The 17,669-nt window shown below is 42.4% G+C and overlaps 2 protein-coding genes across 3 annotated transcripts in view; one reads left to right on the top strand and one right to left on the bottom strand.

Annotated features, from left to right (window-relative positions):
- LOC106590587 (E3 ubiquitin-protein ligase MARCHF6) overlaps window positions 1–4,763 on the top strand; it is a 41,372-nt gene extending 36,609 nt beyond the window's left edge. For both annotated transcript variants that reach the window (XM_045710986.1, XM_045710984.1), the window contains 3 exons: window positions 2,941–3,073; window positions 3,965–4,118; window positions 4,367–4,763. In XM_045710986.1, coding sequence (XP_045566942.1) covers window positions 2,941–3,073; window positions 3,965–4,118; window positions 4,367–4,454 — 375 coding nt within the window. In that variant the 3' untranslated portion in view covers window positions 4,455–4,763. The remainder of the gene's footprint in view (window positions 1–2,940; window positions 3,074–3,964; window positions 4,119–4,366) is intronic.
- LOC106590589 (arylamine N-acetyltransferase, pineal gland isozyme NAT-10) lies at window positions 4,720–5,865 on the bottom strand. The gene has a single exon (XM_014181701.2). It carries the CDS (start codon window positions 5,648–5,650, stop codon window positions 4,805–4,807), a length of 846 nt encoding a protein of 281 aa, XP_014037176.1. The 5' UTR covers window positions 5,651–5,865; the 3' UTR covers window positions 4,720–4,804.
- Window positions 5,866–17,669: the final 11,804 nt, after the last annotated feature.

Below are 17,669 nucleotides of genomic sequence, written 5' to 3' on the forward strand. Positions count from 1 at the left end.
ACTCCTGAACAATTAATCAAATGGCCACCCGGACTATTTACATTTGTTTGTACACTGCTGCTACTCGCTGTTCATAATCTATGCATAGTCACTTTACAAATGACCTTGACTAACCTGTCCCCTGCACATTGACTCGGTACCGGTTCCCCCTGTATATAGTCTCCACATTGACTCGGTACCGGTACCCCCTGTATATAACCTCCACATTGACTCTGTACCAGTACTCCCTGTATATAGTCTCCACATTGACTCTGTACCAGTACCCCCTGTATATAGTCTCCACATTGACTCGGTACCGGTACCCCCTGTATATAGCCTCCACATTGACTCTGTACCGGTTCCCCCTGTATATAGCCTCCACATTGACTCTGTACCAGTACTCCCTGTATATAGTCTCCACATTGACTCTGTACCGGTTCCCCCTGTATATAGCCTCCACATTGACTCTGTACCAGTACCCCCCTGTATATAGTCTCCACATTGACTCTGTACCGGTTCCCCCTGTATATAACCTCCACATTGACTCTGTACCGGTTCCCCCTGTATATAGCCTCCACATTGACTCTGTACCGGTTCCCCCTGTATATAGCCTCCACATTGACTCTGTACCGGTACCCCCTGTATATAGCCTCCACGTTGACTCTGTACCGGTACCCCCTGTATATAGCCTCCACATTGACTCTGTACCGGTACCCCCTGTATATAGCCTCCACATTGACTCTGTACCGGTACCCCCTGTATATAGCCTCCACATTGACTCTGTACCGGTACCCCCTGTATATAGCCTCCACATTGACTCTGTACCGGTTCCCCCTGTATATAGCCTCCACATTGACTCTGTACCAGTACCCCCTGTATATAGCCTCCACATTGACTCTGTACCAGTACCCCCTGTATATAGCCTCCACATTGACTCTGTACCGGTTCCCCTGTATATAGTCTCCACATTGACTCTGTACCAGTACCCCCTGTATATAGCCTCCACATTGACTCTGTACCAGTACCCCCTGTATATAGCCTCCACATTGACTCTGTACCGGTTCCCCTGTATAAAGTCTCCACATTGACTCTGTACCAGTACCCCCTGTATATAGCCTCCACATTGACTCTGTACCGGTTCCCCTGTATATAACCTCCACATTGACTCTGTACCGGTTCCCCTGTATATAACCTCCACATTGACTCTGTACCAGTACCCCCTGTATAGAGTCTCCACATTGACTCTGTACCAGTACCCCCTGTATATAGCCTCCACATTGACTCTGTACCGTAACACCCTGTATATAACCTCCACATTGACTCTGTACCGGTTCCCCTGTATATAACCTCCACATTGACTCTGTACCGGTTCCCCCTGTATATAACCTCCACATTGACTCTGTACCAGTACCCCCTGTATATAGTCTCCACGTTGACTCTGTACCAGTACTCCCTGTATATAGCCTCCACGTTGACTCTGTACCAGTACTCCCTGTATATAGCCTCCACGTTGACTCTGTACCAGTACTCCCTGTATATAGCCTCCACATTGACTCTGTACCGGTTCCCCTGTATATAACCTCCACATTGACTCTGTACCGGTTCCCCTGTATATAGCCTCCACATTGACTCTGTACCGGTTCCCCTGTATATAGCCTCCACATTGACTCTGTACCGGTTCCCCTGTATATAACCTCCACATTGACTCTGTACCGGTTCCCCTGTATATAACCTCCACATTGACTCTGTACCGGTTCCCCCTGTATATAGCCTCCACATTGACTCTGTACCGGTTCCCCCTGTATATAACCTCCACATTGACTCTGTACCGGTACCCCCTGTATATAGCCTCCACATTGACTCTGTACCGGTTCCCCCTGTATATAGCCTCCACATTGACTCTGTACCAGTACCCCCTGTATATAACCTCCACATTGACTCTGTACCGGTTCCCCTGTATATAACCTCCACATTGACTCTGTACCGGTTCCCCTGTATATAGCCTCCACATTGACTCTGTACCGTAACCCCCTGTATATAGCCTCCACATTGACTCTGTACCGTAACCCCCTGTATATAGCCTCCACATTGACTCTGTACCAGTACCCCCTGTATATAGCCTCCACATTGACTCTGTACCGTAACACCCTGTATATAACCTCCACATTGACTCTGTACCGGTTCCCCTGTATATAGCCTCCACATTGACTCTGTACCGTAACACCCTGTATATAACCTCCACATTGACTCTGTACCGTAACACCCTGTATATAGCCTCCACATTGACTCTGTACCAGTACCCCCTGTATATAGCCTCCACATTGACTCTGTACCGTAACACCCTGTATATAGCCTCCACATTGACTCTGTACCGGTTCCCCTGTATATAACCTCGTTATTGTTATGACATTTTCTTCTGTTACTTATTTTTTTCACTTTAGTTTATTTTGTAAATATATTCCTAACTGCATTGTTGGATAAGGGCTTGTAAGTAAACATTTCACTGTAAGGTCTACACCTGTTGTATTCAGCATTTCACTGTAAGGTCTAATACACCTGTTGTATTCAGCATTTCACTGTAAGGTCTACTACACCTGTTGTATTCAGCATTTCACTGTAAGGTCTACTACACCTGTTGTATTCGGCATTTCACTGTAAGGTCTAATACACCTGTTGTATTCAGCATTTCACTGTAAGGTCTACACCTGTTGTATTCGGCATTTCACTGTAAGGTCTACACCTGTTGTATTCAGCACTTCACTGTAAGGTCTACACCTGTTGTATTCGGCATTTCACTGTAAGGTACTACACCTGTTGTATTCAGCATTTCACTGTAAGGTTACTACACCTGTTGTATTCAGCACTTGTGACAAATACCTTTTCCCCCTACGTGAACAATACATTTTGACCCTGTGTAAAGTGACCAGCGAGGGGTAACATCGCCACCTCTCCTCCTGTCAGGTGTATGCTAACGGCATCAGGAACATCGACCTCCATTTCATCATCTGTAAGCTGGCTGCCCCTGTCATCTCGGTGCTGCTGCTGTCCCTGTGTGTCCCCTACGTCGTAGCAGCCGGGGTCGTTCCTGCCGTAGGTCAGTCAACAGTGCGTGTGTGCAGTGTGTGTGTGCACGTGTTTGTTTGTTTGCGTGCATATTCATGGGAAGTGTTTGCATGCACACTTGTGGGTGAGTATGAAGTGTTTAGCTCTAACTCTACTAATAGATCTGTACCCCTCCTGGTGTGACTCCAGATATAACTCTACTAATAGATCTGTACCCCTCCTGGTGTGACTCCAGATATAACTCTACTAATAGATCTGTTACCCTCCTGGTGTGACTCCAGATATAACTCTACTAATAGATCTGTACCCCTCCTGGTGTGACTCCAGATATAACTCTACTAATAGATCTGTTACCCTCCTGGTGTGACTCCAGATATAACTCTACTAATAGATCTGTACCCCTCCTGGTGTGACTCCAGATATAACTCTACTAATAGATCTGTTACCCTCCTGGTGTGACTCCAGATATAACTCTACTAATAGATCTGTACCCCTCCTGGTGTGACTCCAGATATAACTCTACTAATAGATCTGTACCCCTCCTGGTGTGACTCCAGATATAACTCTACTAATAGATCTGTTACCCTCCTGGTGTGACTCCAGATATAACTCTACTAATAGATCTGTACCCCTCCTGGTGTGACTCCAGATATAACTCTACTAATAGATCTGTTACCCTCCTGGTGTGACTCCAGATATAACTCTACTAATAGATCTGTTACCCTCCTGGTGTGACTCCAGATATAACTCTACTAATAGATCTGTACCCCTCCTGGTGTGACTCCAGATATAACTCTACTAATAGATCTGTACCCCTCCTGGTGTGACTCCAGATATAACTCTACTAATAGATCTGTACCCCTCCTGTTGTGACTCCAGATATAACTCTACTAATAGATCTGTACCCCTCCTGGTGTGGCAGGTCTGTCAGGTCTGTCAGGTATGACCCCAGAGATGCAGATTCTGATACAGAGGAGGATCTACCCATTCCTCCTGATGGTAGTGTCCATCATCGGCATCCTCTCCTTCCAGATACGACAGTTCAAACGCCTTTATGAACACATCAAGAACGACAAGTAAGCACCCACCCCTATCTCCATACCTGGCCTGTTCCTTCAAAGCTCCTTGTTCAGCGATAGTACAACCCTGATCCCAGGGAGTGTCAGGATATGCAGGCTTTTGTTCCAGCCCAGCACTTCCACACCTCATTTGAACTATTCAAGGTCTTGATCTGCAGCTGACACACAAACTAGGTAAATGCTCTAGTATTGTGATTGACATGTGACTGTTTTTTAACCCCCGTGCCCTCTTTGCCTTCCTGCAGGTACCTGGTTGGCCAGCGGCTTGTCAACTACGAACGCAAGGCTAGGGGAACCAGCTCTGTCCCGCCGCCTAACTCTATCCCAGAGTAGTCAAATGTACTTTTGGAAACCACCCATCTCGTGTCCTCTCTCTCTCCCCACCCCTCTCTCTCTCTCTCCCCCCCTCTCTCTCTCTTTCTCTCTCTCTCTCCTCTCTCTTTCCCCCCCCCCTCTCCCTCTCTCCCCCTCTCCCCGTCATGTTCATGCCTTGCTAAGTGTTAAGTGCAGCCTGAGGATTGTACATATGTAAATACTTTGGATGCAGACTTGTCTGAAATTGGACAGATTTGGATTAATGCAATGACCATTGTACATCTTAAGTGTATGTATATTAATTTATTAAATCAAACTGACAATTTGTTTCTGTCTTGTTGTTTATCATGAAGAAGAAAAAATACATTTTAAAAAATGTAGAGGGGTGGTGTGATAGTTTCATCCTTTGGGACAAGTTGAGATTCCAGCATTATTCCAAACTCCTCCTTTAGTATGTCAGCTATCTCTTCATCAGTCAGCTCTCTGGTGGTTTTAGTCACAGTCCCAGCTTCATCTGAGGGAAACTGGGTGGTGATGAGTTTATGGCCTATGTAGGTGAGCCTCCCGGTAGGCTTCAGGATGGAGCAGAGAGACTTACAGAAGAAGATGGAGCTAGGGGAGCTCTGATGGTAGTCACACATCTCTATGAAGTCTCCTCTGTGTCTTGTGTCCAGAGTGAACTTGTATAGCTCAGTCCAGAGCCCAGTTTCTCTCTCTTCATCTTGCCACTCCAGAAAGTGCATCTCTCCCGCTTGTCTGATCCTGTACACTCTGTGGCCCTGCTTCTGAGGTTCTTCCGTCTCTAAGGACATGGGGAACTCGAACCCTGATCCACCAAATGCCACGTCACACAGCCACCGATGCCCCTCGAGCGTCACCATCGAGATGAAGTGGTCGAACGGCGGGCCATACAACCCTGTGATGGCGTTTCTCACTTGTCCCGCTAGGATGTTGACCTCAAATCCCATTTCTGACAGAAGCCAGGAGAACAGACCGTTATTCTCGAAGCAGAACCCTCCGCGGCGGTGGTTAACGATTTTATCATAGAGGTGCGGGAGGTCGAGTCGTACGCGCCCCCCGCTGTGGACGGTGAGATTCTCGAACGGGACAGTCCTCAGATGACAGCGGTGTACACGCTGGAGCGCGTCCAAGGTCGGCGTTGGCAAAGCAGGTCCCTCGTACCCAATGCGTAGCAAATACTTCTGAACATCCATTTCTAATCGAGAACTTTCTAATCGAAAAAAAAAAGAAAAGTTAATCGTATTTTGTATAAAGTGAACGAAATATTTTATCTTTAAGAACAAAATGTCGATAGGAAGAAATGTTATGCCTCGGATTTTGAAAATAGATTAGGCGAAATGTGCAGTTCCTGTGTGTGGAGGATATTCCTTTCAGTTTGCTTTCAGTCCTGCCAAAGGTTAATGTTACACTAGTAAACCGACGCGCTGCCTCCTGGCGGACACCAATCAGTAGTGATTGGGAAGGAATAGTCCAAGCAGACTGAAGGATTATAAAGCAGGTACTCTAGGTCCAGGTCTAAAACGAATATAATATACAATCCTAATAAAATAGACGCCTAGATTAGTAGGATATGTCTAGAGACCTGATTAAGGTTAATTTTACAAAGGCATCCAAAATCTAAACTAAAAATCAAGAGATTAATAAAAGCATGCAACACAGTTGGAACTCCAAAGCTTCTCCTTTTATTTTATTTTCGGGCCAGGGCTTATTCATTACCGTTTATCGTTTAAGAACCAGACGGAAGCAAACAGAGAACAGGGCGAAACAGAAAGGGACCTACCGTTGCATGTAATCGGTTTCGCAACAGACAACATTTTGCAACAGAATCGGCGTAATGAATACACCCCAGATATACTAGCGCGGAATACAACAGGTGTAAACCTTACAGATATACTATATATATATATATATATATATATATATATATATATATCTGTAAGTGTGGGACACTTGCACACTCTACCGGGAGACGAAGGGAAATGCACAGGGGAGCGTGGTCGGTGACGTCACGCAGTCTCCCATGGGGTGGGGTCGTCACGAGATACCACAGCTACGAAGTTATAATCCCCGACCATTTCTACTATCTATCTCTTTCAAATGTGATTTTAAACTAACTTTAACCTCACTGCTAACCTTAAATTGAGACCCCCCCCCCCAAAAAAAAAAAATATATATATATATTTCATGCATTTTTACGATATAGTAGTGCTTAATTTGTAAATCGAGAGGGCCCGGAACACAGTGAGGAAAAAAGTGTCCAAAACAACGTAGCAGCCAAGTAACCTACTATCTATGGTGGTGAAACAGACAGCACACTCCAAGGTTTTATTACTAATTAACAACAAATCAATACAGAGAGTACATGAGGGAACACACGTATATATAGATTATATACAATGGACAATTGGGCTAGGGGGTACAATATCACATTACACAAAGACCTTAATACATACACTTATAATTCTAACAGCTTTTTTGTTAGTAGAGTATTTAATTGTCTTAAAATACAGTTCAATTTCTTTTTGTACGGAAAGAAAATGTGTTTTTTTGTTAGTAAATTTACATTTGTGAATATGAAATTTGGCCAAAAGAATAATGAAATTAATTAAATAAAAATGTTTCATCTTATTCATATCGTAGGTAAAGAATCCAAGCAGTAACATCTCTCCACAATAGTGTAAGACCTTCATAAATGTGTTCAATGATAAATCTACTGATGTCTTGCCAGTTTTCTTACATGAATACAATCCCCAAAAAGATGCAACACTGTCTCTGGGTGGTCATTACAAAAGGAGCACTTTGAGTTGATGTTTTCCTTAAACTTCTTCATATAGTGGTTGGCAGGATAATATTTATGAATCATTTTAAAGGAAACTTCCTTCATTTTGTGAATAGTAGGTATGTGTGTGGCAACATCCAAACTTTTTTCCAACAGATATTATCAATAAATCCATTCCAATAAGGCATGACATAAGGTATAGATAGATACAACATCCTGCTGAAACAAGGTTCGTATCGCTCTGTTGTTGAATGGACCAAAAGAGAAACAAATCTGTCCTACTGATGAGTCAACAGGGTCAATGGAAGGTAGGCTCTGAGGGTCAGGTCTTGACATGTTCCTGAATAACAGAGCAACACCTGAGGGAATGGCATCTAAAACAATGGCAAAATCTTTAGGTGTTACAGGGACCTTGTAAAGTGATAAGAATTCCTTATAACTGAGTAAAAGACCCTCTGCATTTACCAGTTGGCTCACCAATAGGATATTATTTACCAGTCGGCTCACCAATAAGATATTATTTACCAGTCGGCTCACCAATAGGATATTATTTACCAGTCGGCTCACCAATAGGATATTATTAACCAGTCGGCTCACCAATAGGATATTATTTACCAGTCGGCTCACCAATAGGATATTATTTACCAGTTGGCTCACCAATAGGATATTATTAACCAGTCGGCTCACCAATAGGATATTATTTACCAGTCGGCTCACCAATAGGATATTATTTACCAGTTGGCTCACCAATAGGATATTATTTACCAGTCGGCTCACCAATAGGATATTATTTACCAGTCGGCTCACCAATAGGATATTATTAACCAGTCGGCTCACCAATAGGATATTATTAACCAGTCGGCTCACCAATAGGATATTATTAACCTGTCGGCTCACCAATAGGATATTATTAACCAGTCGGCTCACCAATAGGATATTATTTACCAGTCGGCTCACCAATAGGATATTATTTACCAGTCGGCTCACCAATAGGATATTATTTACCAGTCGGCTCACCAATAGGATATTATTTACCAGTCGGCTCACCAATAGGATATTATTTACCAGTCGGCTCACCAATAGGATATTATTTACCAGTCGGCTCACCAATAGGATATTATTTACCAGTCGGCTCACCAATAGGATATTATTTACCAGTCGGCTCACCAATAGGATATTATTAACCAGTCGGCTCACCAATAGGATATTATTTACCAGTCGGCTCACCAATAGGATATTATTTACCAGTCGGCTCACCAATAGGATATTATTTAACAGTCGGCTCACCAATAGGATATTATTTACCAGTCGGCTCACCAATAGGATATTATTAACCAGTCGGCTCACCAATAGGATATTATTTACCAGTCGGCTCACCAATAGGATATTATTTACCAGTCGGCTCACCAATAGGATATTATTTACCAGTCGGCTCACCAATAGGATATTATTTACCAGTCGGCTCACCAATAGGATATTATTTACCCGTCGGCTCACCAATAGGATATTATTTACCAGTCGGCTCACCAATAGGATATTATTTACCCGTTAACCAATATTCTAAAAACAAATAAGTATTTTTATACAACATATCCCGATTATTCCATATATAATATCTGTGTGGAGAAAAATTGTGTTTATAAATTAAGGACCAAGACAAGAAAACCTGCCGATGAAAAGCAGAAAGTTTCACTGGAACTTTGTCAATATTATAATTGCAAAACAAGATGAAGTTAAGGCCACCAAAAGTAGAGAAGACATGATGAGGAATACAATTCCATATAGAAGTGGGTCTTCTTAGGAATTGTTTTATCCAATTGACCACTTCCAGCACCCGACAGAGATGGCCGCCTCGCTTCGCGTTCCTAGGAAACTATGCAGTATTTTGTTTATTGTACTCACTTCCATCATCATGAAGTGCTTTGAGAGACTAGTCAAGGACCATATCACCTCCACCCTACCTGACACCCTAGACCCACGCCAATTTGCTTATAGGTCCACAGACGACGCAATCGCCATCACACTGCACACTGCCCTAACCCATCTGGACAAGAGGAATACCTATGTAAGAATGCTGTTCATTGATTACAGCTCAGCATTTAACACCATAGTACCCTCCAAACACGTCATTAAGCTCGAGACCCTGGGCTCGACCCTGCCCTGTGCAACTGGGTCCTGGACTTCCTGACGGGCCGCCCCCAGGTGGTGAGGGTAGGTAACAACATCTCCACCCCGCTGATCCTCAACACTGGGTCCCCACAAGGGTGCGTTCTCAGCCCTCTCCTGTACTGCCTGTTCACCCACGACTGCGTGGCATTGCACGCCTCCAACTCAATCATCAAGTTTGCAGACGACACTACAGTGGTAGGCTTGATCAACAACAACGACGAGACGGCCTACAGGGAGGAGGTGAGGGCCCTCGGAGTGTGGTTTCAGGAAAATAACCTCACACTCAATGTCAACAAAACAAAGGAGATGATCGTGGACTTCAGGAAACAGCAGAGGGAGCAGCACCCTATCTACATTGACGGGACAGTAGTGGAGAGGGTGGAGAGTTTTAAGTTCCTCGGCGTACACATCACAGACAAACTGAAATGGTCCACCCACACAGACAGCGTGGTGAAGAAGGCGCAGCAGCGCCTCTTCAACCTCAGGAGGTTGAAGAAATTTGTCTTGTCACCAAAAACACTCACAAACTTTTACAGATGCACAATCGAGAGCATCCTGTCGGGCTGTATCACCGCCTGGTACGGCAGCTGCTCCGCCCATAACCGGAAGGCTCTCCAGAGGGTAGTGTGGTCTGCACAACACATCACCGGGTGCAAACTACCTGCCCTCCAGGACACCTACACCACCCGATGTCACAGGAAGGCCAAAAAGATCATCAAGGACAACAACCACCCGATCCACTGCCTGTCCACCCCGCTATCATCCAGAAGGCGAGGTCAGTACAGGTGCATCAAAGCGGGGACCGAGAGACTGAAAAACAGCTTCTATCTCAAGGCCATCAGACTGTTAAACAGCCATCACTAACATTGAGTGGCTGCTGCCAACATACTGACTCAACTCCAGCCACTTTAAAATGGAAAAATTTATGTAAACAATTTATCACTAGCCACTTTATATTATATAATGTTTACTTACCCTACATTACTCATCTCATATGTATATACTGTACGCTATACCATCTACTGCATCTTGCCATCTTGATGTAATTAAATGTATCGCTAGCCCCTTTAAACAATGCCACTTCATATAATGTTTTCATACCCTACATTACTCATCTCATATGTATATACTGTACTCTATACCATCTACTGCATCTTGCCATCTTGATGTAATGTATCACTAGCCACTTTAAACAATGCCACTTCATATAATGTTTTCATACCCTACATTGCTCATCTCATATGTATATACTGTGCCCTGTACCATCTACTGCATCTTGCCTATGCCGTTCGGCCATCACTCATCCATATATTTTTATGTACATATTCGTATTCATTCCTTTGCACTATATTACTGCATGGTCGGAACTTGAAGCACAAGCATTTCGCTACACTTGCATTAACACCTGCTAACCATGTGTATGTGACAAATACATTTGATTTGATCTTAAAAGTATTATTTAAGGTAGTAAAGTCCAGAAAATTCAGCCCACCATTCTCATAAGTGTTCATTACAACAGTTTTCCTAATGTAATGGGTACGGTTTCTCCACAGAAAGTTGAAAAGCATCTGGTCTATCTCCTTGCTTATTTTACTGTCAAGATATAAAGATATAGTGCCATATGTTAGTCTAGAGATACCTTCAGCCTTGGTTATTATGACTCTACCTTTTAAAGATAAGTCCCTCTTTAGCCATTGATTTAGCTTCTTCTGGGGGTTTTTAATAAGAGGGTTAATATTTAGTAAGCCTCTAGACATCTGATCCTTTGTAATGGATATGCCTAAATATGTAAGTTCTTCTTTTACTGGAATACCATAATATGAAGGTGTCACACAATCTTTGACAGCTATGAGTTCACATTTATTAATGTTAAGATATACCAGATGCTTTGGAAAAGGATTGTATCACATTGATCAATATGGGAATTTGGTTAGCGTCTTTCAGAAAAAGTGTAGTATCGTCAGCCAGCTGGCTTATAATAATTTCTTTACCAGCTATGGAAATACCTTGTACAGGAATATTATTTAAATAATTTGCAAGAAGTTGGATGATTAATAAAAACATGTACGGAGAGATTGGACAACCTTGCCTAATTCCTCTCTTTAACTCAAATCTAGGTGAGGTGCCATATTTCAATTTGATAGAGCTGTTACCATTTTCATAGAGAGTCTTAATAGCCTTACAGAAAAAATCCCCAAAGCCAAGTCTCACAAGGGAGTGGAAGAGGAACTGATGCTCTACTGTGTCAAATGCTTTATAAAAATCTAAAAATAATATGAAGCTATCCTCGGTTATTAGGTCTGAGTAGTCAAGTATGTCTAATACTAGTCTGACATTGTTAGAAATATGTCTGTTCCTCATGAAGCCAGACTGTCTTTCATCAATGATTGCATCCAGGACTTCTTTAATTCGTTTTGCAAGTAGTAAGGCTAAATGAGGGAAAGGCTGCTTACTTCGTCAGAGGACAAGGCTTCATCAACGGTTCAGAAATCCATGTTCCTCCCTAAAATCTCACCAGAAGGAAAAGGTTCAAATGTTTCAGCCATGGAATTCTCATTTTTCAGGTATTGTTTAACTAACAAGCATCAGATGACTATTTTTCAGAATACTCAGGTACTTCAATTTATTAGTTTGTTCTTGTATGACCAGAAGGCCTATTTTGTTTACAAACTTACGAAGAAGACTGAAAGCTGTATTTATTTTTCATATTACACAGTAACTAAGATACTGTTTTAAAGGGCATACAGGTCTGCTCTGACTTTACATGGGTATTGTTCTATTTAGTTATTAATACTTATTTCCAAGTTAAAAAGGTCTTAGGAACATGTATATGTAAAACATTTTTTATTCCATTTTTTTTTATGATCAGTTTTCATATGCACTTAAAATAGTAGGTACCCTTTTATTTAAATTATTATTTTGTATTTTATTTCTCAGAATAATTCCTGATTACACTAAAGAGGGTTTTTAGTCTCTCTTACTACAAGAACCCTTGGTTTGGTCTTTTCAGTTGAGTTGAATTTCAAAGCCGGATAACGTCTAGCTCAAAGATTATGGAATAAGCTATTTTCACTTTAAATTGACTTAAATGGTGCAGATCTCGGTTCCTTATCGTTTACGCTCACTGCTCCTACGTCTTTGACTCATCCTACAGTTTATACTTTTATATAATCTTTGTTGTTTTGTCTTTGTCTATAGTTTCTCTTAATGCTAGGGGGTTACGAAACAATGTGAAGCGCAAGGCCTTATTTTTATTTGCTAAGCAATTTCGAACAGATTTTTGCTTTTTTCAAGAGTCTCACTCAATTTCGGCTGATGCCAACTTCTGGGGGTCGCAGTGGGGCAACGATATTTGGCTTTCCCATGGATCTGAACGCTCCGCTGGTGTCACTACAATGAAAAATACCTTTGGTGGTAATATTCTACATTCGGAATGTGACCCCTTTGGTCACTTTATTTGTCTTGTGATCAGTTACAATGACATTACGCTCATTACTGTAAACTTCTACGGGTACAACACCAAACATGAGAATGATGAGTTGCTTGAATCTATAGAGAAACATATACTTAATTGGTTATCTACATTTCCCAATTTGTTATTATTGATAGGAGGGGACTTTAACATTACTATAGACAATTCAACTGATAGATGGCCCCCAGGTAGGCCAACCAATCAGAATTTGGGTTTAATACTTTTTATGGAAAAGTTTGATCTTACTGATATATGGAGAGAGGTTTCCAGCCGACAGATCATTCACTTGGAGAAACAAAACAGGTTCCAGACAATCCAGAATAGATTTTTGGCTTATATCCAAATGTATTGATAGTGAGTGTGTTACTACAAATATTTGTACTACTCCACTCACAGACCATAGGGCCATTTACATTGATATCAAAATATTTACCCCTGACACTAACCTTGGTAGAGCATCCTACTGGAAGCTAAATAGCTCATTATTAAATAATGATATAGTTAAATTTGAGGTTAAAGATCTGCTCTCAGACTTTTGGGAAAGGGCTTGTGAAGAAAAATCTTATTGCAAGAATAATATATATAGATTAAATAAAGTGGATAATACATATAGATTAAATAAACTGGATAATATATATAGATTAAAATCAGAAGGAACCTTTATTAGATCTAGGAAAAAATGGATTGAGGAGGGAGAACAGAATTCATCCTATTTCTTTAGACTTGAGATATTTCACTCTACAAATAACACTATCCATAAGTTAAACATTGATGGTGTTATTACAGGTGACCAAAAATGTATCGCTAAATACTGTAGCAATTTTTACAGAAAATTGTATAGCTCTACGTACTGTCAGGAATCCACAGATATGTTTTTTAACTCACTGAATAATGTTCACTCTATCAGTGATATAGAATCTAAACAGTGTGATGAACCCATCAAAGTTGAAGAGATTATAGAGTCTATCAAACATCTAAAGAGCAATAAATCACCAGGTGTTGATGGAATTACTTCAGAATTTTACAAATGATTTTCTGAACAAGTAGCTCCCTTCCTATTTGAAGTCTTTTTAGAGAGTAATAAAAACAATTTTCTCCCTCCAACAATGAGTCATGGGTTAATAACACTGATACCTTAGCCTAAAAAAGAAGAGCTGCTCATCGATAACTGGCGTCCAATTTGCCTTCTTAATAATGACTATAAAATATCAGCACTCTCCAAGGTGCTAATTAAGTCAAAGTATTTTAGACGTCACTGCAGTATGCCTACATACTTGAGTATAGCGGGGCTTACACAAGTCCGAATTTCATGTAGCCTAATTTTCTAGACATCAATGTACAACAACATTTTTAGAAGACATTGCAGAACACCCGCAGTGGGGCTTACAAGACCCGAATTTCATATAATTTTCAAGACATCAATGTAGCAATAGAACATATAGCGCAATGTCAGAATATAACTTCAAATGAAATAAATCAATGTAGGCTACAGCAGAACACACATATGCGAATATATAGGCCTGCCTATGTGATAATATGAAGCACATATTCAGATTACAAGTTAAAGGGAAAAAAATGTCCTGCCTTAGTTTTCAAAACCACCCACAATTACTCTCCCCATGTCAAGTCCATTTAACTTCTGAGAGTCAACTTGTTGCTCAAAGCCATGAGCGGACATGTGGCTGTGATGTTTAGCCTCCTTCTAAGGCTGTTCTGAAGACTTTGGCTGTAGTTTCTATTTTCTTCTTCTTTGTCTTGAGTGTTAACCTGGGTGTCTTCTTTAGCCTTGTCTACAAGGCTTGCTGCCACAAAATGCGCCTTGGTTCAGGCATGTTCAAAAATCTTTTTACTGTTGTTGGGTTTTTTTTACATCTGATGCGTAGGATGTTCATTTACTGTACATTCCACCCACTCTTTTGCTAGTTTAATCCCTCCAGGTGTTTCTAGACCCAAGCGCCATACCTTTTTGCATGTTGTACAGCCCAACTTTGAATTCTGCATGACAAGCCAGGGGTTATACTTTTGCTGTGTCGGTGGATGCGCTGCACCCCTCCCCCCAGCTCCCCGTCTCCCTCTCCCGCTGAGTCTGACTCGCTAGCAGGCCTACTAGCTAGTGGAGGTGCCAGTGGTCATGCTGAACTGGCGGGATTAGCATCGCTATCAGGAACAGTTTGCCCCTCACTCTGCTCCTCCGGCACGGACAGTTCTCTGGCTCGTTCTGGATTCAATTCACCATCTTGCTCTGGATTTTTGACTTGAAAAATGTCAAACTCGATTGTCTTTTCTTATACATTTTTTATTTGGCTTTCCCACGCTTCAGATTCAGTAGGGAGATGACTTGATTAGGCTACGTGACGTGATTACGTAGGGACCTTAACGCTGATCGCTTTTATTAGAATGTCAACAGTGCGAACAGTGAAATAATTAATCAATCATGCTGCGAGAGGTCAAGTCAAATCTGAGTGGTACCCGATCTGAGCAAATACGTGCCTGAACAAACAGTCAAATCTGAGATGTGCCGGATCCTGTTCTGGCAGGATCCAGCTCAAATTAAGCACTGGTGCTATCTAGTGGAAACCCTTCAGATGGGAGAGTAAAGATGGCGCCCACCCACATACTGCGATATTGTCAACAGGGCTTAGCTTGGATACCTGTGGTTTTTATCGTCCTAGTCATATGTTGATGATATTAGAGTTCGTGTGAAGATATGACAGAGCTGAGTGACTTGGTGTGTAGAGAGAAGAGGAGAGGTCCTAGAAGCGTGCAGAGCCTGAGATGCCCCTGACAGGGTTGAGAGGAGGATCTGATGGTTCACGATGTCCAAGGCAGCGGATAGATCTAGGAGGATGAGAACAGAAGAGAGATTCAGCTTTTGCAGTGCGGAGAACCTCTGTGGCACACGCAAACACACACACTCAGTTCAGAGTCAATTTAGAAACTACTACAAAATGCAACCCTTCGTAGACTTGTCCTGGATGTTTTGACTGTTTTTTCTGCAATGTGTGTCTGACTGTCACTGTGTGTGGCTCTTGCAGTCATCTACATGGTGTTCTTCCAGCTGTCCTTCATCATGTTTGTGTGGTCCTACTGGAACACCATCTTAACCCGTCCTGCCAACCCCTCCAAAGAGGTACCTTTCCTTTAGATAACTGCCCTGAAACATCTACAATGACGTGTAAGTGTACTCCAAACTGTTCTAATGTTCAGATGAAGTAAGGTCATAACTCAACTTCGTTTTTGACTCTCTCTCTCTCTCTCTCTCTTCAATTCTAAAGAGGCTTTATTGGCATGTAAAACACGTTTACACTCTCTCTCTCTCAATTTCAATTTAATTCAATTCAATTTAAGGGTTTTATTGCCATGGGAAACATGTTTACATTGCCAAAGAAAGTGAAATAGATAAACAAAAGTGAAATAAACAATAACAAATGAACAGTAAACATTACACTCACAAAAGTTTCAAAGGAATAGACATTTCACATTTCATATTATCTCTATATACAGCGTTGTAACGATGTGAAAATTGTACGAAAGGGAAAATAAATAAAAATAAATATGGGTTGTATTTACAGTGGTGTTTGTTCTTCACTGGTTGTCACAAATCTTGCTGCTGTGATGGCACACTGTGTTATTTCACTCAATAGATATGAGAGTTTATCAAAATTGGATTTATCAAAGTCTCTCTTTCAGGGTGAACAACTGTGTGGGATTTTTCTGTTTCTTCATTGCAGCCACGTACTGCAGTATTTCATCAAGTTCTGGACAGTGAGTAATGGTTTCCCATCTCCTCCATCCCTCAGTCTGTTCACATTCTGCCTCCCCTTGACCCCCCCCCCCTTTCTCTCTCCCTCTCACACAGACATGATTATTGTCCTCTGGTCTGTCTGTTCATTTCTACCATGCCCTCCTGTCCCCCCTCCTTCCTCTCTGTTCATTTCTACCCTGCCCTCCTGTCTGTGGCATCTCACCACCCCTGACTTTGCCACCTCCCTGCTCCTCTGTTCTCCTCTGTCCTCCTCACCTACAGTCCCACCGTGAAGCCAGTGCATTTTGGACTTCTAACCCCTTTTAACACTGTGTTTAACGGGGGCTGAGCTAGAGAGGTGTTTGTGAGACAAGGGCAGATCTTGAATGTGGAGTCCGAATGGTAATCATTTCTTTAAAATACCTAATTGTAGGGCTGGACATGCAGAAAAAGTCTGTCATTTTTGCAGGGGTCTCAGGACTGACAGGGTTAACACACGTTCTCTCTTTCACCCCCTCACATACACATGGTTAGCAGATGATATTGCGAGTGTAGCGAAATGATTGTGCTTCTAATTCCGACCATGCAGTAATATCTAACAAGTAATCTAACAAATTCCAACCTTTCCCCCTCTCATTCGCTCGCTCTCTCTCTCTACCCTACGTCTCTCTCCCCTATCCTACCACCCACCCTCCCTCTCTCCCTCCCTCCCTCCTCTCCCTCCCTCTCTCTCTCTCTCTCTACCCTACGTCTCTCTCCCCTATCCTACCACCCACCCTCCCTCTCTCCCTCCCTCCCTCCTCTCCCTCCCTCTCTCTCTCTCTCTCTCTACCCTACGTCTCTCTCCCCTATCCTACCACCCACCCTCCCTCTCTCCCTCCCTCCCTCCTCTCCCTCCCTCTCTCTCTCTCTCTCTCTACCCTACGTCTCCCCTATCCTACCACCCACCCTCCCTCTCTCTCTCTCTACCCTACGTCTCTCTCTCCTATCCTACCACCCACCCTCCCTCTCTCCCTCCCTCCCTCCTCTCCCTCCCTCTCTCTCTCT

Source organism: Salmo salar, chromosome ssa29, assembly GCF_905237065.1.
Source record: "Salmo salar chromosome ssa29, Ssal_v3.1, whole genome shotgun sequence".
NCBI classification, from domain to species: Eukaryota; Metazoa; Chordata; class Actinopteri; order Salmoniformes; family Salmonidae; genus Salmo; species Salmo salar.

Bases quoted from the DNA above. Each gene is read 5' to 3' on its own strand.
- LOC106590589 (XM_014181701.2), bottom strand. From the start codon at position 5,650: ATGGATGTTCAGAAGTATTTGCTACGCATTGGGTACGAGGGACCTGCT.